The 27,994-nt window shown below is 40.1% G+C and overlaps 2 protein-coding genes and 1 long non-coding RNA gene across 3 annotated transcripts in view; 1 reads left to right on the top strand and 2 right to left on the bottom strand.

Annotated features, from left to right (window-relative positions):
* LDAH (lipid droplet associated hydrolase) overlaps positions 1 to 27,994 on the top strand; it is a 554,138-nt gene that overhangs the window by 481,969 nt on the left and 44,175 nt on the right. The gene's annotated exons all lie outside the window — the stretch shown is intronic.
* On the bottom strand, positions 694 to 27,307 carry LOC134505284 (b(0,+)-type amino acid transporter 1-like). The gene is made up of 6 exons (XM_063314936.1): positions 26,424 to 27,307; positions 11,265 to 11,398; positions 7,323 to 7,452; positions 5,283 to 5,407; positions 3,299 to 3,386; positions 694 to 1,074 (listed from the first exon to the last, which is right to left on the bottom strand). The coding sequence occupies exons 1-6, from the start codon at positions 27,111 to 27,113 to the stop codon at positions 841 to 843; spliced, it is 1,401 nt and encodes a 466-aa protein (XP_063171006.1). The 5' UTR covers positions 27,114 to 27,307; the 3' UTR covers positions 694 to 840.
* LOC134505294 (uncharacterized) lies at positions 1,338 to 3,047 on the bottom strand. Its single transcript, XR_010068717.1, has 2 exons — positions 1,828 to 3,047; positions 1,338 to 1,493 (listed from the first exon to the last, which is right to left on the bottom strand). It is a non-coding gene; the product is annotated as an uncharacterized LOC134505294 (long non-coding RNA).

Below are 27,994 nucleotides of genomic sequence, written 5' to 3'. Positions count from 1 at the left end.
TTTTGAGGAAGATGGAGGCAGGAACAATTGTTTGTGTGTTTTTAAATTTTTAAAATTTACTGTTAACGAAATATAAAAAAAGAACATACAAAATTATAAGAGAGGAAAAAACTTCTAAAAAAGGAAACAAATACATACAAAATGTATATTTGTAGACATAAATATATCAATAAATTGAAGCCATTATTTATTACAGTCATCCATGCTCTAACTATATTAATTGATTTTGCAAACTGCTAAATAGTTGAACCCATATTTGGGTTTCCAGTGCTGAACAATAAGTCATTTGATTATGTGTTCATTTTCTCTGTCCAGAGTAAACTGACATGTGATTGAGATAAATCTCAAGTTGAGTTATTTAATTGCTTCTTACCAAAATGGAACAATATGTTTAAGTAATGCATTTGCTTCACTGCATCTCCAACAACTTAAATGCAATATGGTCATTTCTGAAATATTGTTTCTTGTTGAAAAGAAAGCGATCTAAAAATCTATTGAATGTTTTTAACCTCTCTTCTTTTTTATTGGTTAAATAAAATATTCAAGCAAAAAACAGAAAAAAGAAAAAATGCATAGGTATAAAGGAATTTGAGAAAGAAAAATTTAAAAAGTAAGACAAGAAATATTAAAAGGGCATTCTGGTAGCCCCCTCTCTTTCTTTCTCCCTCCCCCACCCCCCGCACCCAGCTACTTGGATAGAGGCAGGAACAATTGTGATCCACTTTCAAAATGTTTCTGAAATATAAGCAGGAAAAACTGTACCCTCATTTCTATACCAAAATGGTGCAGATCAGAACTATACAGATGATTAGAACATTTGCCAAAGCGATCTTATGAATATTAATTCATGCCCTTTTCAGTTGCCGCAACTTCCAGTAACAGCTGCATATAAAAATTTAATTTTCGTATGCATGCAGGGCAACACTTGTAATGAACCAAGGGGAAGTAAAATACGATACCACTGAGAATGAATAGTATAACATAAAAGAACTCGATCTGTGGCTGGTCAATGATGGGTGTCAGCACAAGGTAGATTGATATCATCAGAAAAATGATCGGTATGATGACTGGTACCTGGAATAAGAAGATATATGTTTATGGTCACTGCATATTTGTTTGGGAAAGTTTTCCAGGAGGGCAATGGTGGGACGCAGCTCTCCAAATATTTTCTGCCAGCTCACATACCCAATGAGAAAAGAAGCACAGCTTCTCTGTTCACAGTCGATGAAACAAGAAGTACCTGTTCTACAAAGTTGTGCCATCCAGATATCTGATCAACCAACCAGCCATGATTTTTTGGAGGACGCTCCTTAAATTTTCCAGGTTCCTCCCCCCCCCCCCCAATAATCAGTCTACATACCATGGCCACTGAACAAACTCAGTCTTTACTGAACTAATTTTGGATGTTCTACCCCCTCCTACCATTCTTTTTCTTTTTCTTTTCCTTTTCATTTTTTGGTGCCCCTGTGAACTTTGCAATGACCCCAAAGCCGCTAATTTCTTCCTCTTGTGTATAAAAGGTAAAGGTAAAGGTTTCCCTTGACGTAAAGTCCAGTCGTGTCCGACTCTAGGGGGCGGTGCTCATCTCCGTTTCAAAGCCTTGGAGCCGGCGTTGTCATAGACACTTCCGGGTCATGTGGCCAGCATGACTCACGGAACGCCGTTACCTTCCCGCCGAAGCGGTACCAATTAATCTACTCACATTGCATGTTTTCGAACTGCTTGGTGTGCAGAAGCTGGGACGAGCAACGGGAGCTCACCCCGCCGCGCGGTTTCGAACCGCCGACCTTCCGATCGACAGCTCAGCGGTTTAACCCGCAGCGCCACCGCGTCCCTTCCTCTTGTGTATGGATGATGCTATTTTAGCTACATGACATTCAGCAATGGAGATAGAAAAAGTATGACCACACACTTCGAGTGAAGTCAGCTTTTTAAACCAAGAGGTCTCTTTAAAAACAAACAAACAAACAAACATTCCAATCTCTTTCTCTTACTCCCTAAGCTTCAAAACCAGCAGAAACAATTGAAAATAATTCAAAGAGACCAATGCCAGAGCATAGATTTTTGCCAGGAATAGTAGCTAAAGGACGGTAGGAAGACTCTTACATTAATGGTTTTCACCAGAAGTTGAAAGTACAGTCTTCCAAATATTACTGACTGAAAATCCTACTGTTCTCTGCCACTGGCTGAGGCTGATAAGAATTGAAGTCTGAAGCACTGGAGGGCATCAGCTCGCCTACAGTTGTCGTCTTTTACTCTCTCAGATGCTATTTATGCAACCTGGTATACTCTGCCACAAAGCTGCCATTTTTTTTACTTTAATTTATTGTATTTTATGGGAATGGACTGGATTTATATAGCACAGATCAACGTGTATTCCCTGTTTCATTTTTCAGAGAAAATTGTCCCAAATACAATTGAGATAAAAAAAACATACTAACAAAGCTCAATAAGCATTTTTAACAGCTTCTTCAGATAAATCAGATATAATGGAATGCTAAGTTGAACAAAAAACAAGCATCACATGAACATTTCTTGGAATGTTGTCATATAGGCTGGATGCTACTCCTTGGGCCTTAAAACTATCCTCCTACTAACCAAAGGCAGGCCCAATTAGAGCAGTGTTTTGATGATACGAAACAGGCAGTCTCTTGTTGATGACAGCAAGTCTTCGGATAATCTGTTTTAAGCTTTAAATAAAAATATCAGCACTAGGTCGCATGATTGGAAAGAAATCAACAATCAATGAAGATTTTAAAGAATTAGGTAGTCCTCATTTAGCGACTGCCTCGTTTAGCAACCATTCAGTTACAATGGTGATGAAAAAGCAACTTTATGACCAATCCTCACATTTGGAACCTTTGCAGGTCTAAAAAGCAAAGGAGAGCTGAAGTAAGATCATAAGCACAGTCGTGGTTTCACTTAACGACTGCTTCACTTAACAATCAAGTTGCTGGTCCCAATTGTGGGTGCTAAATGAGGACTAACTGTATATTTGAAGTGATGAATCCCACTATCATTAGTCCATGTAATACTTTACGCAACAGTTTAATCCAGAACACAGCACGAGAAGGGGGTTAAATGCCTCTTTCCCCCTGCTTCGGTCCTGATCTAAATTTCCCTCATGAACACCCTCTCCAAGTGAAGGTGATCCTGTTCACAGGACCTGTCTAATCATATCTGACATGCCAATTTGGGGAAGAAAGTGAATTCAGGTTATAACTTTTGTCCCGTGCAATTAAAGAAAAAAGAAAAGAAGGGAAAAAAGCATTAAAAAAATTTTTTATATAGTACTAACCTTGTAAGATCTTGGCAGTTCTGGTTTCTTCATCTTTAAATACAGGAGACTTGTGACACTTATCCCATTGAAAATCCAAGCTGTAAAACTATATAAAGTAACATTTAGTAGCAGCTGTGCCATGGGGGATCATGCAATTCCCACTGCTATTAAAAAAATGCACACACATACACCCACACCCACATATACACAACTACTTAAATATCAGACAAATATACATAATGCTAAAGATCTCATTCGCTTTCCACATTCTGACAATATATCTCCCAATGCCCATAGATATTGAAGGACTTTATTATCTCTGTTTCCAGCTACAAGCCTAATTCATGGGCATCTATAGAGGAGGGGCAATGTGATCATGCAAATAACACAAATAAAATAATTCAGGGTGTGCAATGATGTCACAGTACCCGTGATATCTTTGCAGCCTGTTCTGAATGCCATTGCCTAATCCTAGGCAATAAGTCTCTTCTATCTTTGTCCTAGAATGGGCAGTCAGCTGTTGTCCAGGACTTCATCCTTGCCAGCAGTGAAGATGCTAATCTAACTGAGCCATATCTGAGAATTTTCAGCCAAGCTGAGGAATCGAGCCAAGCCATGAATTGTCAGGAGGTTTGGGATTCCCTTGCCTGGGTCAGGAAACCTGACATCCATATCCTGATGATACCCACGTCCGCTTCTCTGTTACAGTATATCTGAATTGGGGGAAGTAAGAGTCTGAATCATGGTAAAATGAAGGTCCGGTGGGTAAGTGATTTCCTATTCTGGGAAATAGGTAACTTGGTTATCCCAGAGGGAATTGCATGGAAGAGGGCTGGGCTACTTTTAAAAATGCCATTGTCACAAGGCACAAGTGGCTGCAGCAATAAAGAACACCTTTTATCATTGTGGGGTGTGCTAGCAACAGATCCTCTTAGACAGGAAAAACATAGCCAGTGTGACACACGGACCGGGAACTGCAGTTTGATCACTGAAAGGCCGTCTAACTAGGACTGCCCTTATGCATGGGTTGGAAGCTACAGTCCAAAGTACAATTGCTATATAGTTAGGTTGACCATCTGTCCTGGATTATGCTTATTGTTCCAGGGTCCCATCTGGTTAAGCTCGGGGTACATGCGCTGTACTTCCCTTTTGAGGCCCTCAGGCCATGGCCAGCTTCTTCCCCACAGTGGCCCAGCGGCCCAGCAGCCGGCTTCTTCCTTTCTTCCTGCCCCCTTTCACTTGGCTGACCATACATCCTGGTCTGGTTAATAAACTATATGGGCACTCTATAGATAGTGCACCTAACCACTGCCAGTTATACCATGGCTAAAAGAATTTCATTGCTTATTGATTTGCTATGGGACTAAGCTTAGGATTTTGGCATTAACCTATAAAACTCTAAGCAACATGGGACTAGAATGCTGATGAAGGACCTTCTTCCACAGAGTTCCCTTTGTTGACTATGATCCTGGTGGTACCACATACTGAGGATCAGTATCTGACGTCACCTAAGAAGAGAGCCCATGGCTGACTGGGGGATTCTGGGAGTTGAAGTCCACCCATCTTAAAGTTGCCAAGGTTGAGAAACACTGCCCTAGAAGGATCTCTCCTCTAAATAGAGTATGCTAGAGTTTAGGTAAATGCTAAAAAACAATTAGCCTGGCATTTGACTGCCCATGAAGGTGCTGAAAATCAATTCTACTGCAAGTTTTATTGTTTTATACAAATATTTTATAGTGGTTGTTCAAAATCTTTTGTACACTTCTACTATTTTATTGCCTTTGTTTAAAATTCTGTGCACAGCCTAGAGATGCATTGCATAGCAGGCAGGATGGAGAAGCTTGAAATAAAAGAAATAACTAAATAAAACCAATAACTAAAGAGTAGCAAGGCCCCCTCTTCTCTTTGTAAGTCCAGGCAATATTGCTTTAATATACAGAAATAATCAAAACGTTGCTGAGATCTGTCTCATTAAGTAATTAGAGAAGCTAAAAATACCCACCTGAAAAGGTTCACTATCTCACTGAAACTTCCCGGTATTACCATTATTATCGACACCACGGAAGTAAATATCAAAGCAGGAAAAGGTGTAAAGTAGCGTACATGAACCATAGAAAGGAAGTCTGGCTGAAAATGAAGACATAAAAGCAAAAGATCATAACTGTGCTGAGAGCTTTGCTTTGCTCCTTCACTTTTGTTCAGCTTTCCAAAGTTTTAATGAGTAAATGAACGAATAGCAAACCTGGAGGTTATGCTGTGAGAAATAATTTGAAACCTCCTGAGCTACAGTAAGTTCTGTGGTACCGCACTCGTGTCATCTGGAATTTCATGGTTTTAATGGTCTGCCTGCTGGCAGCCAACCAAGCTTATTTCTTGCACATTAATTTCTCTAGATTTACAGGGTTCCTCAGCCAGGTTCTGTGAAACCCTAGGGTTCCATGAGAGTGACTAGAGGTTCCCTGGGCAATCACGATTTATTTAAAAAATTATTTCAAATTCAGGCAACTTCACATTAAAGAGGTAAGCTTCATTCTTTATTTTTAGTTTAAGAACACTGTTAGTGCATATATACAGGCCTACCCATGAAACGAATATGATAATTTTGTAACTTCTGGCCTGTATTTGAGCCTGAATGTGCAGTGGGCCCCCGAGGCCTGAAAAATATTTCAAGGGTTCCTCCAGGGTCAAAAGCTTGAGAAAGGCTGCTCTAGAACATTGTATCTTTGAACTAAACCCACTTGAATGGAAGCCCATTATTTTTCAGGGGGACATCAGGGGTAGGATACCTCTGTGTAGCTGCAGTCAGGACTGAATTCCCTTCTGCTTTCCTGTGCATCAGGCGCAAAGCACTTGCTGAGTACTGACACACTTAGTTCCTGTATTGTTGGGAAGTTCAAAATTCACAGCTTTGCTGGTAGATTATAAATCAATCAGGCCTAAACTGACACCTCTATACCATAGCTCTTTTCAGTATTCCCAGCCAGCTGTTGGACTCAAGCTTTGAGTTTTATGAACTACTCTGAAGTAGAGAAAGCTGTAGGAGGAAAATAATGGGCTGAATGATAAATATGGGCATTAATCACAAATTAATTGATTTACAGTGCAGTCCTATACCATTTATTCACAACTGAATTTGGTAATAAATGCAATTGCATTTCTGCCACAGTCTTGTATAAGAGGGTAAAGCGTGCTATTAACATATACTGTAGAAGAATTGGGTGTGTTGCTACTGCTGATAAAAATTAATATCCATTTTTCACTGAACAAGAGAGGAGTGCAGGATTGTGATCAAAAACTCACAACAAATTCTCCGAAGCCTCACTTGTTATTCATTGGTTCTTTAGTGTTATGTATATACAGATTAAAACTGAAGACATTAGAGCCAGAGTAAATATGTTGTTCTTAATTCCCATTTAGATAAAAGAGAACTTGTAACTAACTTGTCCCATTAATTCCAGTAAGTTTTACATACAATTAATTCATAGACTGATACACATGCCTGCTCAAGAATAGTTTAATTGGATTTACTTTTGGGTACATAAGTATAGCATTACATCCAAAATCTGGATTCAATCTTATGTATTTCCAAAGATTCAGCGTGAGATCTAATAGCCCAATATTGCTGACAGCTAAGCAAACAGTCTTATTTTTAAATGAGTTGAGGTCCATTAGGTTTAGTTGGTTCAATTTACAGAATTTAAATTGCCAAATTGGTTCAACTGAGTTACAGGTAATTAAAAGTCTCAACCTTAATAGAGAACATAGGTTACATAAGCAATTTGTGGCATGTATAGCACAGGTTTACTAGTGTCTTTCATTGTCCCATCCTGCCAGTTCACTAATGCACTTTATTTTATTTATATATTGTACTATGGGTCACACACCCTAAGAATATGTAACTGCTGACTAGGAGACAGCCTACAAATCCATAAAGGAGTCAGAAGGGCATGGAATTACAGGAAAATATTTTAATGTGGAAGTTATTGATTAAATAATATATCCATGTATATAGCAGAAATAGCAGTAGGTTCATAATCCTTACCATATGGCCTTCTCTTGCAGCAATATAGCACACACGGCTTCCACAGAAGAACGTTCCGTTAACTGATCCAAAGCAAGAAAGGGCAACTGCCAGTGACATCAGCCATACCCAGTTGCCCAGGACTTTATTTCTTTGGAGGGAAATAAAGAAAATATTATTTTAAAAAATCAAGAACCATTATGGATTGGCTAGGGTATTGGACCAGGACTGAGAAGACCTCAACTCAAGTTCAGATTTCACCATGAAAGTTCACATTATGGTCTGATTTTCATAATATGCTGGTTGAAGGAAATGTGTATGCCAGTTAACTCTGTTCTTCATGACTTTTTAGTCAAACTGTATGGCTTTTCCTTACTGTAGGTATCCATGTTCCAAATCAAGAGTAACTGTCATTTTCAATAAACGCTAATTCAAATTTTAAAGTATGGTGAAGCATTGGTTTCATAGTTAACCAGAAATAGTGGTTTTGCCACTTTGGGGAGAAATACTTAACAGTATAGAAGCTTCAGAGCATAATTAAAGCACTGCTTGAAGTGCAAGAGAGAAATATGTGTCCTCTAGATTATGCTGAAGTAAAACTCCCATCAATCCAACCAAGAAGATTTGGAAGGGAAGATTTCAAAAAGTCTGAGGATATCCTTGCTTCATAAGAAGAGCATTTATATGGTCTCATTAACAAGGGCTACCAAATTTGGATTGCAAAAACACAGAAGACCACTAGTAGCAAAGAGTTAGAATTAACTTGCTCTCTTTGATGACATCTAGTGATTCTCTGGAGTTTTTGCAGCCCAGATCTGATAGCCCTACATTAATTCCATAGTTTATTACATTGTACATACATTTTCTAGCTTTCAGTTGAATCGATCTCGTCATTGTGGGGATAAAATTGGAGGAAGGCATTTACCTTAATCTCTTGAGAAAGGACCGGATATTGAATGAATGAATGAATGAATGAATGAATACATGCAGTTAGGTAAGAAAACCATCTAAAGCCTTATTAAATCGCAGACAGCTTTAACAAAAAATATAAACCACTAGTTACAATTCTATGCCTAAATAATTTCTACCCTGACATTCAGACTTAGGCTCTTTCATAGTTAAGCCATGGGTTTTCATTTCACTGGATGCTTGTACTGCATTTAGGTATACGCACGTATCAAATAAAAAGACAATTGACTTGCATTTATTCCTACAAAGCAACTCTCTTTTCCCTCTTCCTTACTAATTTAAGCTCTGGACTAGATTATTGCATCTGATGAAATGAGCTGTAGCTCAGGGAAGCTTGTGTCTTCTAATAAAATTTGTTAGTTGGAAAAGGTGCTACCAGATTCCTGATTTTTGTCTACCAAAGGCTAACATGGCTCTTCTCCTGAATGTCTACTTTATTTCATTTCCCACCATAAAACAGGAACTGCCAAAAAGACTTGTAGGCTGCAAGTTTCCCATCCCCTGATCTAAGTGGATTTCCTCCCACCTGCTCACCCACTCAAAATGATGATAGAGGTATTATTCTACCACTTGCTGTACATTCTGTACACTTAATCATTCATATAACTTGCAGTCATCCAAGCATTCGGTATGTTGTTAGCCTACCCTGTTAATGTTTCCTACTACAGATTAAGGTTGCTATGGTAACTAATCATTTTGGCCAGGTGAAGAGGTTGAATTCAATTGTCTCCTTTTCACGTGTTAATGTTTTGCATCACCTGGGGGGGAGAAACTTGCCCGGACTTGTTTCTGTTTCCTCTCTGTGCAGACATGTAGAGAGTCAAGCTGCTCTGCTGAGAGCCCAAGACGTTTAAATATGTTTTGCTTTCGTTTTGCTTTCTGTAAATAAATTATTTTTATAGAAATGCCTGGTGTGTGTGACTTTTCTATCTCTCCTGGGCCAAAGGCTTTCCCAGCAATCTGCCAACATACCCCACCTACCAGTTTCATAACTGCTTAGTTTTTTCACTCTTCAGGACTAGACACCTTGCAAGAGTGTTGTTGCCAAATGGTGCTTGTGTCAAACCATCAGACTGTGACCCAAAAGCAAAAGATCTGATTGGCAAGTAGCTTCTCACCTTATGTGTAAATTTAAATTCTTCCTTGAATAAGGAAAATAATTACAAAAAAAAGCCTGCTGTGCTTGTCCTTAGATAAGGAAGAATCATACTACAACTACAGTAGTAAGATTCTACTTCCTGATGAGTTCCTGATCTTGCATTCCCCCATCACTAGAAAACCAAATCTAAATCTTTTTAAAATGCACATCCCAGAAATTTAATCTAAATCGTACCAAAAGCCTTCTCAACATCCAGCAAAATTAATACAGCTGAGTCCAACTTGTCTGTAGCTATTTCCAAAGAGTAAATCACCAATGAATATTACAGATGCCTGTCTGTTTTTATTAATCCTGATTGAGTTGGATAAAGTGAGTTGGATAAATTAGAATGACATTTCAATGGGAGGAGATGGGCGAGGGACAAATTAAATAAATAAATGTTTGTAATCTCTTTTCCAATGTCACAGTTAATATCTTTGTGTCTACATTAAGAATGATATTGGTCTACTTTCACATCTTGTAGAGTCTTTCTCTGGTTTTAATAATATGGTAATATAGGTCTCATAAAATGAAGAGTGGCATGTAGTAAGAGTGAATGACTCATTACAGTCCTTAAATAATATTCCAGGGCTCTGGCTAGTCACTCTTCCCCCTGGAGTGGATTCCTGCCACATCAGTGCCTGATGTGGAATTGCAGGACTCTTCTATCTTTTTGCTTATTCTTCTTGGTGTCTTTGTTGCAGGGTGGGGTGGGAGTGGAGAGTCTTTTATGATTTTGCCAGGGTATAAATCTGATAAACTAAAATAAAGGTGCCAATTGATCTATAAAAGTTCTATACTATTCAATTGGAAATCCATCTGGGCTAGGGCTTTCTCAGAGCTACAGATTTAACTGTCTTTATAATTTCTTGTAATATCAGTGGTGGTGCCAAATTAGTTTTATGTTCTTGGGGAAGCTCTTCCATTTCAATAGCTCTCCCTAGATCAATTTTTTGTTGTGTGGTTGTAAAATCTTCTGATTTGTATAACTGAGTATAACGGGGGGGGGAAAACCCTGATGGTTAATATATTCCATATCACTAGATAAGTGACCATCTCTGACCTTAATGTCAAAGAAAATATTCAGTTCTTTTTGTTATTTCAGCTGACAGGCTACTAACTTTCAAGCTTTAATTAATTTCAGAAAAAAGCCAGCATTTTTTCCCTCAATGTATTTCACAAAAGAAATATTTCTTATTAATGAAGTGTTCGAATATTATTTGGAGTTGAAATTTCTGAAATTCGGCATGGTTATGTTTAAATTTAAAAACGGATAAATTATTTAAATTTCAATATAATCATGCCAAATTTCAGAAAGACAGGTGGGGAGAGTGTTGTGTAAAGAGCACAGACATTCATAAGGAATGATGTCGTGCCTTTCTGAACACAGGGAGCTGATGGCTGGGAACTGAAGTAAAATAATAAGGAATTAACTCATTGGTGGAACACACACACACACTCATCAGATAAATCAATCACTAAGCCAGGCCAGCAAACTAACATAGCTGACAAAAAAGTGCAACCCAGCCACTTAGAATGAGATTGTGTCAAAGGGAGAGGAGGAAATGATAAAACTAAATATTTTTTCTCAAACTTGGCATCCCACCCAGACAATATGACTGAAGTAACCATCATTGGATTCAATATTTCCCTTCCCTTTCTTTTCTTCCCCTTAAAGGGTTTTACATAAATGCTAGTTGTTTTTAAACGTTTTGCAAGGCTGAAGCTATGACATGTGTTGGAGATGGTATAATGGAATAGAAAGTGTTTTTGAGTGCAGATATATGAATGCTAGAGAAAATGTAGCTGCCTCCGTTGAACAAGCCAGTAAGGCCTTAGTGCTTAGCATTGCTCACCCCCAGGTAATGGCAACTGCACCGGAAGTCAAAAACTCAACAGGAGTCATGGCTGCAAAATAGCTCACATTTACTAGCAAATAAAAGCAGGTCACCAGAGGAATAGCAATCATCAATGCCCTTGGTAGATTCACCTGGAGAGAGAAGGAAATAAGATGTACAGTGATGTGTTATGTAGATGTATAGGTGTGCATCTGCATAGCTTTCTAATATTCAGTTCTAAATACTGTATATAAACACAATAACATATTTCTCGCATAGTCAGAAAGTGAAGGTGGAGGAGAGAAAATAACAATATTTCATAAAATGGAAACAACTGTAATTCAGTATGCAAACACAACACCTAACAACAAATGTGCAGCTATGCAAATAAAATAGGATTAAAAGAATCTTATTGTATAATATTTCTTACATTGCTTTTCATCTGCTGAAAAACCATAGTTTGTATTTCATTGTTTAAATCAGTGTTTTTCCACCTCAGCAAATTTCAGATGTGTGGACTTCAACTCCCAGAATTCCCCAGCCAGCATGCACGCAAGAAGTCTGCACATCTGAAAGTTGCTGAGATGGAGAAACACTGGTTTAAATGTATTGTTACATATAAATCCTACCTTTCTTCTGAGAGCATCAAGCAGTGTGCATAGTGAAACACCCCCTCCCCATTTTATGCCCCCAGTTACTGTATGAGGTAGTCAGGATGAGAGGGAATGAATGGCCCCAAATCATACTATTTGCTCTGTGATCAAGTCAGGATTTGAAAGTGGGTTCCTCTGGGCCAACTCCAGTACCCCAACCCAGTGTTACTCAACCGTGGGAACTTTAAGATGGGTGGACTTCAACTCCCAGAATTCCCCAGCCAGACATGCTGGCTAGGGAATTCTGGGGGTTGAAGTCTACCCATCTGAAAGTTCCCACGGTTGAGTAACACTGCCCTAACCATAACAGCTATACGTATTATGTAAAATAACATTTATGTTTCTTATGATGGCTGCACTCTTAGACATACTAAACTCATTGAAGATATTAGGACATACTTCTTCTAGGAGACTGCCAGGTGAGATGCTTGATATCTTAAGTCTCTGATGTAAAATAGTCTTTGTGGGTATGATATCAAGCTTGTTCTGCCTTCTTTTCCCTCCTGCCTTTCTTAGCATTCAGCCAAATGATAAGTCTGAAGCATTCAAAAGCTCAAGACTCAGTGACATCTTGGTAGGTCCTAGTACACTAGACTATCTAGTATCCATTTTATTGCCTCCATTTAATGATTATCCCTCCCAGGAGCCCTGCCCTCATTCTCCACTTATGTCTGTGCTGATCTCCTTGAAGATGAGTAACAAAAGCTGATACTGATTGAAGAAAAATGTCAAAGTTCAGTTTGTTTCACATGCATCCATTGCAATTGAAAAATTGAACTTTAAACGTTAACTAAAAATTTGGATTCTTTGCCCCTGTTCTTTTATCCTTTGGAAAATCTGCTATGTATAGTTTTTGAAGACATAATGTATATTTTGTGTAATTTACAATATGTATGTTAGAAATGAATGCTGCTAGCTCATGTCAAAAGTGCAATCCTTCAAGAACTCCAAATTTTCTGGGCTTCCAGGTGGGGTTCTGTGGTGGACTAGATGTCCCTGAAGGAGCAGGGAAAGCATTGCAGCAGAGATCAGTGGCCAGACAGTGAATTCTGGCTGGTGCAATCTCTCTGGACAAGGAGAGATCATGAGATTGCACACTTGCACTCCAAACAGCTGATCCTTGTAAGGAGACTGCAGGAACTGAGTTTTTTGCGGTTGACTCATGAGTCGAGTGTCTGGGATGAGGGATTTCAATCAAGCTCACAGCCATAGTGCAGCCTGTAATGGATCACAAAAGCCTCACTTTCTTAACCACTATCAGATATAATCAATTTACAGTTAAAGAAAGATTTTCTGAGCAGCAGGATAAAAGAAATCCACTTGGTGAGTCAACATTCCTTCTGGATTAAAGAAGGAGGGGGAGAAAGGCGTTAAAGGTTTTAAATTTTCAGCAAAATGCTTGACAAGAATTGAATGCAAGAAAGTTTAAAATGGATAAAGGGGACAGAAATTTTGAAAGATTAAATTTCGGTGAAAGTGCTTTTGAAAATATTGGAATCAAACAAATGGACCCGATCTTTGTGCGAATGTTGCTTGGCATTGAAGAGTGTAGACAATTGGTGGATTTTACAAAATAAAGATAATGTGAATATGAGCCAGATTGTGATGGTGACTGCAGCTACAGAGTGCCATTTGAGATAAAATATTAAGGACAATGAAAGACAAAACAGGAAAAAAAAAAAGGAAGAGGGAGCCTGCCTTTTACTTTCCTTCTTATAATTGAGGCACTTTCACTTTTGGATTACAATATTAGAATGGCAACCACCAGAAAAGTGGCAAAAACAGGAGAAGGGAGAAGGGGATTGTTAGAGTAACCTGCAGAAAGAGAAATTACACTAGAATTGCTTCAGAAAATGTTTGAGGAATTAGGCAAAAAGTTGTCTGAATCATCTAATATTAAACTGACAGCTTTTGAAGAAAGAATGGATGGAAGACTTGTAAAGATGAAAGAGGAGATGAAAGAAGAAGTTAAGAAGATGGAAAACTCTGTAAAGCAAGTGACTGAAGATGTAAACCAATCAATGATGAAATGGAAATTTTGGAAAGTAAGACAGAAGTTATAAATAGAGAGATGGAAAGAGATTTAGATAATCTGGCATTACTGAAGTTGAGAGAGAAGGAATGTTGCTCGAGATTCAGAGAGATTCCAGAGGATTCTGGCAAAGACATTAGAGAAAAGGTAATTATCAGGTTTTTTTGAATGGATGAAGAGGATGCAGAGGCAGAAATTGACAACGGTTATAGAATAAATACAAGATCTGAGAAATTAAGAAAAGTTCCCAGGGATCTCCTGGTGCACTTTGTCAGGAAGAAGACAAGAGACTAAGTTCTGCGGCAGTATTTTAATACAAGATTGAAGACTGATAATACAGATGTAATTGTGCTTAAAGAAATTCTGATTAGAATACTACATAGGAGAAACGAGTACTTCTTTCTGGCTGATAGACTTAAACAGGAAAAGATTCCATTTCAATGGGACATACTAGACATACATACTTTTTACTTTCAAACAGCAGAGGTTTTGACTGAATTCTGTGCAGAAAGCAAGAAAATTTCTAGAAAAATTCAAAGAACTGGAGATAATACAAATGGATGTGACAGATGAGACTACACAAAAGCCTTTACAGGTACAACAGGAAAGTGAAATGGATATCACTTTCATTAAATTAGGTGCTACAAGTATTGACTTTTCTAAATTTTGGGGCTGATTATGGATTACAGATGCTTAATGTGGAATATAAATGGAGCAAATGCTCCTCAAAAGAGAGAAAAAAATATTTCATTATTTGAAAAAAATTAAAACAAGGTATAATTTGCTTATAAGAAACACATATTAGAAAAAAGGATATAAAATATTTGACCTACAAAAATTTGGGTGAAGCATTTATCTCAGCAGGAGCAACAGAAGAAATGGAGTTGTTTTGTATATCAAGCCCCAACCACAACCAGAACTTGTGTTGACTGATAAGCATGGAGGATATGGGGGTGGAGGTTAATTTGCATGGGGTTAAGCCTCTGATATTGGGAATTTAAGCCCCAAATGAGGACAAAGCAGTGTTCTGTAAAGGACTTATGGACAGACTAATGGGCTTTTCTTATGAAAACTGGTGCTTAATGGGAGATCGGAATGGAGTGATCTCCCCATAAGTAAACAGAACGTCTGAGAAAAATATTAAAATTACACAAGGTAAATTACCAGACTTTTTTTGTTTTAATTTGATGGACAGTTTAATGCTTGCTGATATATGGATATATAAAATTTGAAAATAGTCTTAATAAAGGTACAGATGTAAGAATGGCTTGGGATACAAGCAAAGCTTTCATGAGAGGTTACTTTATACAACATAATAGTACACTCAAAAAGAAGAGGCAAGAGAAAACACAAGCTGTTTTGGATGAGATAAAAAGAAAAGAAGAGGAATTAAAGAAGTTTCCAGAGAAGTTAAATATTTCTTAACAAATTAAACTTCTACAGCAACAATTATCTGTTACCAGTAAGAGAAATGGAAATAAAAATGAATTATGTAAAACCAAAAAACTTTGAGTTTGCAGATAAACCAGGGAAGTGATTGACATACAAATTACGAAAAGAAAATGACATTGAAATTACAAGAGGGAGATATTGTAATAACAGATAATATAGTTATGCAAAAAGTATTTTATCAATGTTATTCCAAGTTATATAAAGGACAAGAAATTTCCTGGAGAAAATAGATGAATATTTAAAGAAACAAAATTTACCAAAGATTACAGAGAAACAGAAACATTAATGATGCAATGGAAATTATGAATGGACCCATAACAATAAGGGAAGTTTGCGAAGCTATAGCAAAGACTAAAACAGGAAAGGTGCCTGGGCCAGATGGGCTACTGGCTTCTTACTATAAATGCTTGGAGGGTGAACTTTTACAACCTCTACAAAATATGATGAATTCTCTTTTACAGAGGGAAAGATGCCAGAGACCTAGAAAGAGGTTAATATAGCATTAATACCTCAGGATGGACAAGATTTGCCTTTAACAAGAAACTACAGGCCAATATCACCATTGACTAATGATTGTAAGTTGTTTACAATGATTTTGTCTGAGAGGTTGAAAATTTTGCAAGAATTATTTCATGAGGATCGTTTTTACCTAAAAGATAGTTAAAGAATAATATAAGAATAACAAACTACATGTGTAGTTTGTGAAGACATAATGTATATTTTGTGTAATGTACAGTATGTATGTTGGAAATGAATGCTGCTACGCCATGTCAAAAGTGCAGTGCTTCAAGGACTCCAAATTTTCTTAGTTATGTCTCTTATTATAGCCCTATTTCCAGCACAGTAAGAGTATTCATTATTACTCTTGAACAGAAAACTTGCTCATCAGAAAGAAAGGAAGCTATAGGGAAAGAAACATGCTAAGATTAATATGTAACCAATGCCTCATAAATTAGATGTTTTAGGGTAATATAGCTAAAAAGAATGTCATGATGTTTATTTGAAAAACACATATAATATTCAGTTGCAAGAGTTGGTTTCAGGTGGTTTTGACTCCTCCATCTGCAGGAGGAAATTAAAAAAAAATCAAAATGATAGTCATGTGATCAAATCCTCTGTTGCAGAGAACCAGGGAAATGATTTTGAATAGGCAAGAACTGTTAGATGAGCAGAGGGGGCTGAAACATTCCTTAAGTCCTGGGAAACAAGATAGTATTCAGAAGAGACTTAGGCGGGCTTGTCCCTAATTCATTGGGATATAAAAGGTGGGGAAGTAAAGCACAATCAGGCTTACAAAATTCTGTTATTACAGCTTATCTCAACAAAGCATAGCTCTAGTCTTCCTGTGGAGTGTGTTTCTAGGTCTACCCCAAAAGGCTGACATCAACTTGCATGCCTCCTACTCCCTTTCAAGAAAGGCAAGGATTTTACCTGGATTAGTGGAGATGGCATCTGACCTTCAGATGGCATCTGACCACTAATCTGTGAAGCACCTCACTGCAGCTTTATTACAATACCGGCCACAGGTGGATTTACAAATAAGCAACCTGCAAAATGCCATGATGCAACTAACACAGCATGTGGGGCAGAATTTGCCTCAGCCAGCAGCAGCAGCAGCCCAACTGGTATTTCTGTGTTCTCATGAGAATTTGCCAGAGAAGTTTGGAGGAAACCAGGACCAATTCCTCACCTTCACAATTCAGTGCAAATTGTTTATGGTGGCTCAGCCACTGGAGCTGACCACCAATTGAACCAAAGTGACTTTCGTCCTGAGTTTGCCGAAAGAAGTGGGCCATGCCTATAACTGAGGATAACAACCCAATGCTGTATAATTATCAACATTCCATGCAAAGATTTAGAGTCTCGTTTGATGATTCCACTAGGGAAATTCGCAGATTCAAACAAGGTCAGCACAGAGTGAGAGTGCACATAGCAGATTTTAAATTATTTGCCAGGGATGTGGAATGGTATGATTTGGTGCTGACTGAACAATTTAGAGAAAGGCTTGATGAGCTAAGAGATAAATTGGTGAGAGAGGAGCCCCAGATAATTTGGAAGAACTGTTCCAACATTGTGTGGTGATATATGGCCAACTGGAAAAGATGGTACAGAGGAGAAATGGCAAGGAGAAATGGGTTTATTGGCTCTCTTCACTCATTGCCCCCCTCCTGAAGGCCTCCTCAGAATCCAGTGTTACAGAACCCAAGCAAATTGGAGCAATCAAGAGATCTCCGTCCCCAGGACAGAAAGAAGGAAAAAATTTGGTTTATGGTTTTACTGTGGAGCCCTCAGCTGTATTAACCAGATCTTGCACAGCTAATGCTTCTGACTCAGTGGTGAAATGCTGAACCTATGGATCTGCTGGCCATGGAGCTAGCAACTTCCTGAATTGCTCCAAGGTCTTGGTTTTGGGAAACTTTGCAGGCTCTTCTCACTAGAGCGCCAAAGGGGGAAACTTGACAATTAAGGCAAGTTCAGACTGCCAAGGCAAGCACATTTTCTAATTCCTGTTGAAACAGAGAGTGTAACTCAGGCCACAAAATACAATTCTCTGCCCTTGTAGACTTAGGAGTGGCAGGCAATTTCATAGATGAGACCACAATACCAGAGTTTAATTTATCCACTGTGATATTAGAAAGACTGACAGTGAAAACTATTGATGAACAGATGCTAAGAGCTGGACCGGTGATAAAATGCACGGCTCCCTTGCAGTTGACAGTACAGGATCACACAGAACTCTTAGTGTTCTGTGTTTAGAGACCAAGGAAGATGACCTTGACAGAAATTTGCAAGAATCATTACCTAGGCAAAAGGGTGTGAAACATTTTTTTAAGTCCAGAGAAACTTGATAACATTTGGAAAAAGCTCAGGCAGACACTGCCATGATTCATTGGAGTATAAGAAAGGAGAGGAGGGTCAGCATAATCAGACTTGCAAGATTATATTATAGCCAATCTCAAAAAAGTAGTTTCCTGGTCTGGTCTACCTAGTAGGACTGACACATGTGATAGCTTCCTTACAAGTTCCCATCGTGCTAGGGATTGATTGGCTATAGTTACATAATACAAATGTGTGGTGGGAACAAAGAACTACATACTTTTTTCCATCACCAAAATGTCAAAACCACCACTTACAAGCTTTTCAATCTCACCTCTCCCACCATGTTCATTCAGTACAATAATTCTCTTGCCTTGCCAAGGAAATTGGACTTTGCAGATGTTTTGGGGGAGGAGAAAGCTAAAGAATTCCATAGAGCATGTGACTGTACCATCAATTTGATATTGGGAGCCCAGATTCCAGCTAAGAGACAATATCCCAAGTCTAGCTGAGAGCTGGCCATACTGAAATAATTTCTGGATGACAATTTTAAAAGATTTATTTGCCCTTCCAGTGGCGCTGCGGGTTAAACCGCTGCGCTGCTGAGCTTGCCAATCGGAAGGTCAGTGGTTCGAATCCGTGCGACGGGGTGAGCTCCCGTTGCTAGTCCCAGCTCCTGCTCACCTAGCAGTTCGAAAACATGCAAATGTGAGTAGATCAATAGGTACCGCTTCGGCAGGAAGGTAACGGCGTTCCGTGTCGTCATGCCGGCCACATGACCACGGACGGGTCTATGGACAACGCCGGCTCTAACGGCTTAGAAACGGAGATGAGCACCGCCCCCTAGAGTTGGACACGACTGGACTTTACGTCAAGGGAAACCTTTACCTTTACCTTTACCTCCAGTTCTCCAGCACCTGCACCCACCTTTTTCATCTCCCAAAGAGGTAATTCTCCTAGAGCTGTTCATGATTTTGGACTGCTGAACCAGGCAATGATTAGGGATCACTACCCATTGTTTCTTATTTCAGATATCCTGGACCACCTGCAAAGGGCATGCCTTCTTACAAAAGTTGGACTTGGAGAGCACTTACAATCTGACCCGAATGAAAGAGGGACACAAATGCTTGATAGCATTTGATGCCAAGTATGAAAAGTGTAAATACACAGTGATGCCTTTTGGCTTGGTTAATTATGGAGCAGTGTCAGATCCCCTGATCAAAGGCTTCACAGAAACCCTTATCAGACCATCTTCCATCATTTCCTTCTCCCAGGTTGCCAGATGGGAGGGGTGTGTGAAGTTGGAGTGTAAAGTGGTTTATTATGGCTATGGAGCACATCAAGGACGCGAGGTTGACATATGCCAGGAATACCATCTGGATGGGAGGGGGAGTGACATGTTTCATGGGAAAGAGGACTAACTAAGGGGGTGTAGTTGTAAGTTAGGTTTGAGTGGGAAATCTTTATTCGCAGCTTGCCTTCTGTACCGTTCATTATGCTTCATTAAAACAGTTAATGGAATCCCAACCTCCTGACTGTGATTGTGTGAATGCTCAAATGATCAGGTGCTGGAGTCTTCTCCAGGCTCATGAATATTTTCTGATATTTAGACAAATATGTAGTTGTGTATTTGAATGATGTACTGATTTTTTCTGAGGACCTTTCCTTGTACAAGAGTCATGTTGATACTGTCTTGAAAAAACTTCGCAAACCTTTTGCTAAATTTGAAATGTGCATTTGATCTACTCCAATTAGACTATTTAGGGTACAGGAACACTACTGAAGGCATACAAATGGATCTTGCAAAAGTATAGTCCATACTTTCATGGCAGCCACCTCAAAATGTGAAAGATGTGTTTTCTGGGATTTACTAATTCCTATCAGAAGTTCATCCCTGATTTTGAAGACCACATATAGCTACTATCTCAACTTCTAAAGAAAGGATGAAAATTCACATAGTCTACTCAAGAGCAAGCAGCATTTCAGGAGATGAAACACTGTTTCTCTTCACAGCCACTCCTCAAGCACCCAGACCTGCCCACCAGTTTGTGGTGCAAACCAATGCTTCCAATATTATCATTTTGCCTCCAGGCAGAGGAAGTGGGTGGGGAATATTCAATCTCTTCCCATATGTATCTTATTCCAGATTGCTTCAGCCAACCAAATGGAAGTATGACATTTTCAATAAAGAGTTGCTTGCAGTAAAGGCTGTTTCCTGTTGGAAGTTTTTTTGGCAAATCCAGCATGCCTAGTTGACATGTAAATTAAGTTGTCCCACAAGGCAATTCTGAGGAAGCTGTTTGTTTGCCACTCCCACTTCCTCTCTCTTCCTCTTGTCCACCCAGGGGGAGGCAGCATGGATGCTGCTCTCCCCATCAGGGCCATGTGCTTGGGCCTTGATGAGGGATTCTGCCCCTTTCTTTCACACACCTCTTGGCAGCTGTAGGGCTGAGAGTTTAGGGCAAACTATGTAATTAGAAAGAAAAGAAGAACAAAGGAACTTCATCTTTTTCCACCAAGATGGATGTAGCAGAAGCAACAAAGAATAAAGTCAGTAAGCTTCTTTTTACTTCTTAACCTAATATGTCTAAGCGTGTGATTCTTTATGCTTGGGAGGGCTGAATGTGTAAGAGCAATAACCTGTGTTTCTCTGGCATGCTCATTGAAGCTATCTAAGATCATTTCCTTTTTCTGTCCCAGCTTCTAAGCTGTGTTAAGCTCTGCTCCATTTCAGTGGTTCTAGCAGGCTGCTGAATTGGCTTCATTTCCAACAATGGAGGCACCTTCTGGAAGGTACAACCCAGCTATTCCAGGTCCAAACAGACCACAAGGATTTAGAAACTCTGCAGAAAGCACAGGGTATCTTGCCTTGGCAGGTCAGGTGGGCACATTTTTTCACCCATTTTAATTTCTATATCTCATGTATTTCAGGCTCACAGAACAAGCTCCCAGATGCCCTACACTGGAGTACGGCCTTCCTTACACAGTTCCTCTTGTCACAATTCTGCAATCAAGCAATTTCATCTGTCCACCAAGGTTAGGCCAGTCAGAAAGATGGGGGCAGGGAGACAAACTGTTGATTTGCTATCTCAGATAAAAGAGCAACAACAATTGTTTACTCTAGTACTCAGATGAATGACCTCCAGGAAGCCCCACAGAATAAACTATCATCTTTCAAGTCTGAGGAAGGACAGCTAATCATCTGTATACTGTATTCCCCTTCCTTTAAGGGCAGAATAGTTACAACTCTGTCATGACAATAAAATGTCATGGGGGAGTGTTTAAAACTCAGCATTGTGTCCCTGGGGACTTTGGGTGGCTAAGAGTGAGGGCAGATGTCAGGGATTATTTTTGTCCTGTCATGTTTGCCACCAGGCAAAACCGGTCCGTGGAAAGCCAGCTGGCTTGCTGTAACTCAAGTTCTCCTTTGCGACCTTTGGACACAGTATCAATAGATTTTATTACCGATCTCCCCCTGGTACAGGAGTATACCAACTTTTTTTAATGTTTTAATTTTATTCAAGTTTGGTTTTTGCTGTTTTAACTTGTAAGCCACCCAAACTCTCACAAGTGAGATGGGTGGCTATATACATTGAAGGAAATGAATAAATTTTGGTAGTGGTAAATTTGTTTGCAATGATGGTCCATTTCATTGCCTGCAAGAGCCTCCCATCAGCTCAGGAAATGGAACAGCTTTTTTTTAGACCATGTTTTTTTAGGTACGCAGGCCTAGTCAAGCATGTAATGTTGAATTGTAGATCAAAATTTACCTCCAAGTTTTGGCAGGCCCTCTTTCCCTTATTAGACATTAACATTCATTTGTCATCTTCTTACCATCTAGAATCAAATGGAGACTCTGAGAGATTGAACCAAATATTACAAGAGAATCTGAGAGATTGAAGATGCTATGTCTCTTATCAGCAAGACAATTAGACTTAGCTTTTGTCACTTGTGGAATTTGCCTACAACAACTCAGCACATTCCTCCATCGGCATGTCTCCTTTTCAGGCAAATTATGGCTTCTACCCTGTGTGTTGCCCTCCAGAGCTCCTGAATCTGCAGTTCCTCATATCTCAGACTTCCTGCAGGAGAAGCAAGCTGCTCAGTGCTTTTTAAAGACACAGCTAGATTTGGCAAAGGCTGCATATAAGCTGCAGACACAAACAGACAAGAGGGGGCCAAAATTGTTGAGGAGGATTTGATGTGGCTTTCAACAAAAATGTCTTTTTTCCAACCCTCCAACAAGTTGGTCTCAAACGTTATTGGTCCTTTCCCAGTAGTTCAACAAATAAACCCAGTTTCTCATCCTGGCTTCAGTGGGGGGCAGGCTAATGCCCATGCAGTTGGCATGCAAGATGCAGGTAAGGTGTGAGCAACTGTGTTCAAGGCTTGCAGAGGTGCTAGGGAATAAACACATGCTGAGGAGTTTTGGTAGAAGATGCAATGGTGGGGAAGCAAGGAGAGGCACAAGGAAAGTGCAGATATAGGTGGTTGGAGTGGTACATTTGCAGTGAGGCTTATGGAGGCATCAGGAGACCTTGGGTGGAGAAACAGTGACAGACAGGCAAAGAAAAGGCAGAAGGAGAATATGAGTGTAGTCAGATGGGAGATACAGCAGGAGTGGAGTTGGGAAGTAGAACAAGAATGTGCATGTGCACAACAGTTTACTGGAGGTTGAAGAGGAGATGTAAGCTGAGTCAGTCAGTCTGTTATCAGAAAACTTACAATATATTGAAAAGTGCTGAGGGAAGAGCCAGAGGCTTCATCAAGAACATGCTGAGGTCAAAAACATAGGAGTCAGGAACAAGAAAACATAAAGTACAAAGGCAGATGCTGAAATTGCTTCCAGCAATAGCAGGCAGTCCCTGTATAGTTTAAATCCTCTCCCTGCTGAGCACACACAGCTGAAGCTTCTCTTGCTCAGCAGTTGCCAATAATGAGGCAACAGGCTTGCTTGCAGAGCCAGTGACTTGCTGCTTCCTCATAAGGTGCTTACTTTGACAGTGCTCAAGACTCTCAGGTCAGGGCAGTCTTCCCTGCTTCTTGGTACTTGTGTTGGCCAAAGAGGCATCAGGGCTGACTGAGGAGGGACCTAAGGAGGTATCAGTATTAGTGGAAGAAGGATCTGCCATTGCTAAATCTGTGGGCACAATGCCTGACCCAATCTGCTTGCATCTTGGAGCCTGGCCCTGAGGCCATGACACCCAGTGCCCTTCTGTCTACAATTACTTGCATCCATGAAGATTAATCCTGTGTCCCATTTATTGCTGCTTGTGCGAGAGGCATCCCCCTGTAGCCTACAGATTAAGACAACTCCCCTTCCCCCTTTTCTGGTGAATGGGAAGGAAGAGTATGAAGTGAAAGCTATTCTGGACTCTAGACCCAAGGGGAAGCATGTGGAGTACCTGATGCATTGGAAAGGCTAGCCAGAGAGATCATGGGAAACCACAATGGATGTCCATGCCCTATTCTTGATACACCAGTTCCATCTGCAATTGGAAGCCAAATCTTTGTGATCTAATACCATTACAAGGTGACTGTAGGTCCAAAGACGAGCAAGACTCTGTTTCCCAGCATGGGGGACTCCACAGAACAGGCTAAGGTACAACCTGTGGAAGGGGAAGATTTCCCAGCTCCATCTACCTATACTTTTGGGATGCCAGACTAGCCTGGTGTGATGGGGGAGAAAGGGATGCAGAAGAGCAGCCTAGACAGCAGCAGATGGGGGGTTGAGGAATGCCTACTTTTTTTCACCATTGTGTTACAGGACTTATCTAGTGATTTCAGGAAAGGTCTAATGGCAGAGAAGATGAGTAAATCTATAGTTTGTTCCCATGATTCTGGCCTGAAGTTTTATGTGCACACAGGAGGGAAGACTGAGGCTAATGGAGGAGGTGGTATAGAGTATCAGGGAGATAAACCTGAAAGAAATAGGCAAGGACCAGTATATAAACAAAGAGGGCTGAAACATTCCTTAAGTCCTAGAAAACAAGATACAGGTAGTCCTCGCTTCACAACCCTAATTGGGACTGGAATCTCTGCTGCTAAGCAATGCGGTCATTAGGCAAAACATCACATGACCACACTGCTTAGTGATGGCAGTTTTGGTAGTCCTGGTTGTAGTCATTAGGCGAGGACCTCACACTTCTCCTGCCCAGCCATGCTCGCCCCTGCTTCAACTCTTCCCACCCATGTATCCCCCCATCTCTGCCCTTTTGGCCTCCCTGCACTCCACTGCCCCTGCCATTCCTCTGCTGTCCCCATCTGACCTTCGCCATCTTCTTCCTCACACTGCTGATGAGGGACGGTCAGTTGGGAATGGCAGGAGAGAGGGAGGCAGGGGCGGTAAAGGGCAGGGCAGCAGGGATGGCAGTGTACAGGGCAGCTAAAAGGGCAGAGATGGGAAGGCGTAGGCAGGTGGAGGGGAGTTAAAGCACCCTTGTGGTCATAAATGGGGGCAGGCTGCCATGCATCCAAATTTTGATCACATGACCACAGGGGCGCTGCAACAGCCGTAACTTAAACAGGCTCCTCCCTGATTCATTGGGATATAAGGGGTGAGTAGGTAAAGCACAATCAGGCTTGCAAAATTCTGTTGTTATACTCTATCTCAATGAAGTATAGTTTAATTCTTCCAGTAGAGTCTATTTCCAGATTTGGTCTACTCAAAAGGGCTGACATCACTCCTTTTTTAGAAGCAAAATTATATAATTGACAATTGTACATGCGAAATTGTACAGTCAATGTCTTTCTGGCCTTATGGCTATAAGTTATTTGATTTGCAGGAACATCACACATATACAAACAAATAAGTAGAGTTTCAATTGCATGTCACAACTGCCATCTTGAGTTTTTTGACCTCCCTGTGGATGCTGCTGGATGGTTTACTGATCTGAATAGGACTTTATTTATATGGGGATATATTAATGTTAAAGGAAATTAAAATGCATCAGTTTGCAACATAGCTGTAGCCATTTTTCCATGCATCTAACAATGGAGTTCACAAAGTTTAAGCTGTAAACTTTGGTGGCTTCATCTTTAACAAGTTGCATTTGAGTCATTAAAGCGTCCGATTCTTTTTTAAGGTTGCATGGAAGCTTAAAAAGGATGCAGCTGTTTTAAAAGAATGTCATGCTTGCACTTCTGCACTGCCCTAATTACAGAAATACTTTTTTTTTTCAATTCCAGTTACAGCCAAAGGAAGCCTCTTTCTTACATCTGGCTATACAGAACTGTTTAGAAAGGCATGTAGTTATGTAACAAATTGCAGCATATTGCTTGTTGCATCCTGATACACTGGAACATAAAGATTTAGGTTTAACAATGGATTTACCAGTTTTGGCAGTTGCCTATTTATAATAACCATTCTCCAGCATTAAATTGCTGCTAATGTGGGAAGAGTGAACAGTCTTACCACCTGCCAGTTCTATAAGGCTGGGTGACCCAGTGTTATGTGCACTGTATTCCACTTGTGTTCTAATGTGATGCAAATGTGATACTTTGAACAATTCATCAATGCAACATTTATTGGATGCAGAGAACAAGATTAGCCCACTGAATCTCCACTGACTGGGTTTTAGAAATGCAACATTTTTGAATGCCAGTTTACAGAGTTTAAGCCTATACTCCACATCCAAGCCAACTATATTATGAGCATTTGCTTATAAATGGAACCTGATGCCACTTAAATGCTTGGTATTCTTTTAGCTATTTACATATGTTCAGGAGCATGTCCTCTAACAAGTGTTCCTGCTGCATTCAAATCTCCAACAGAAGGAAACCCAGAGATTCTCATTTAAGATAGTGACATGGTAAGCATCTACTTTTCCTATCCATATATCACCATTCATGTCTGTCATAGCTTCCTTTTTCTGTTCATCAAAACTATAGTTGTACTTGTTGGTGACCACAACTGAAGATGGAAACAAACTTATTTCCTGCAGAATTATTGGAACAATACCGTACCACTAGCTCTATTAGTCAGCGATGTCTGCTTTTTTAGTCATTTAACAAAAGCTGAGAACCTAAGCCAAACAGGCAGAGGCGGCCTGTCCAGGCAATTTCCAGAAAACTGGGTCATATGATAACCCTAGGTGTCAAATCTGCAGATCTAAATCAACCATCTGTACAATGTAAAAAAAGAAAATCACAATTCAGGTATTACCCATAAGTCAATCTACAAACTATGAACGTATAACAAAATTGAAAACAATCTTCACTCACTTCAGGTTTTTTAATTTCTTCAGTCACCGAGTTCAAGACGTTCCATCCATCGAAAGACCAGAGACCTTGATAAAATGCAATTCCAATAGCTCCGGCCTCTGCCCTGGTGTTTTGAAAGGCATCTTGGAAACTCTGGGTTTGCCCCTGAGCAAGCAGCACCAGTCCTCCCACTGCAATGACCAGAAGCGCCAAGAGCTTGGCAGCTGTAAATATGTTCATCAGAGACGTCGCTAGCCTGACACTGAGGCAGTTGACCAAAGTCAGGAAGAGGATGCAGCTTATGGCAGCGCATTTGATCATGGCCTGTGGGGGGGAGCACCCAGAATAAAATGGCACGATAGCGTATTCTGCAAAGCTCAGTGAGACAGCTGCCACCCCAGCAGGCCTCACCACAATGGTTGAGGTGAAGGCAAAGAGAAAAGCTGGGAGGGACCCAAAAGTCCTCAGGATGTAAATGTAGTCACCCCCAGATTCTTTGATTAAAATTCCCAATTCAGCATAGGACAGAGCTCCAAAGATGACTACCAAGCCACAGGCTCCCCATATAAGGAGACTGCCGCCGGGGCTCCCGATGTTATGCAGTACCCACTCCGGGGACATAAAAATACCTGATCCAATCATAGTTCCAGCTACAAGTGAAATAGCACTGGTCAAGCCAATTTCTCGCTTCAATGTCAGATTCTCTGCCATCTCACTCGGCTGAGCACCTGAGCTTCAAAGGTTGCTTCTGCTTTTCCCCGTGGTAGGACTTGCAACGCTTGTTTCTCCAGCAAAATGGGGCAGTTCTGTCAATTGCCAGGAATAAATTAGACTTCACGCTTAGAGTTAAGTTAATGATTGCAGGTACTGAGTGTCTTCCCATGTCTGGTTGGTATACATGAAGTTCTCAAAACCCTGCCTTGTATGAGATGTAGGGTTTTTTACTTGTCAGAGGCAATTTAGGATGGCAAACACAATAGTGAATTGTTGGAACTCAGATCTTGCTAAGCATCTTACCCTTTTGACCTTCTAGATAAGCAGAGAATCTTCCTGCTCTTGGGGGCCTACTGTATACAAGACTGCAGCAAGATAAGAAGTTGCCCTACTTTGTCCCCTGTGGTGATAAAAGAAAAGCAATTGGGAATTTTTATACTCACCTTATTACAGGAATATTGTATAATAAGTGAATTGCTTGAAGTTGTTTGAAGTCCTGTGAAATAAGTATGGTATTGTATCTAACACACTGGCATTGTTTCCACAAGATGCTTAGCTATGTCAAGGGAGAGGTCAACATGCTGGAGAACACCAAAAAGGAGTTACTTGACCCAGCCTAGTAATTCCTAAGGAGCTGGATTCAGTCCCAAAGAGATCCAGTCATGAATAAGACTAATTTAAAACTAACTCTGTTTAGTCAGCCATGTCATTGAACTCAATGAGCTGCCCTGATTTATTTCTCTCCTCCTCCAAGAAAATTGCAGAAGAAAAGGAGGTTTCCTCCCACCCCCCAAAGTATGGTGAACACTTTCAGTTCCATTGCTGGACTCCTGGCAGCAACTGAACATGTCTTCCTAATATCCCCTGGCTTCAGGGGC

Source organism: Candoia aspera, chromosome 1, assembly GCF_035149785.1.
Source record: "Candoia aspera isolate rCanAsp1 chromosome 1, rCanAsp1.hap2, whole genome shotgun sequence".
NCBI classification, from domain to species: domain Eukaryota; kingdom Metazoa; phylum Chordata; class Lepidosauria; order Squamata; family Boidae; genus Candoia; species Candoia aspera.
This window is presented reverse-complemented; position numbering and strand designations above follow the sequence as displayed.

What these genes read in the sequence shown, in the direction of transcription:
- LOC134505284 (XM_063314936.1), bottom strand. Translation starts at nt 27,113, where the DNA reads ATGGCAGAGAATCTGACATTGAAGCGAGAAATTGGCTTGACCAGTGCT. An exon ending in AAGAAATTAAAAAACCTGAA is followed by an intron (nt 11,399 to 26,423) that starts GTGAGTGAAGAT and finishes TTCTCTCTCCAG; the next exon opens with GTGAATCTACCAAGGGCATT. An exon ending in GCAGTTGCCATTACCTGGGG is followed by an intron (nt 7,453 to 11,264) that starts GTGAGCAATGCT and finishes TTCCCTCCAAAG; the next exon opens with AAATAAAGTCCTGGGCAACT.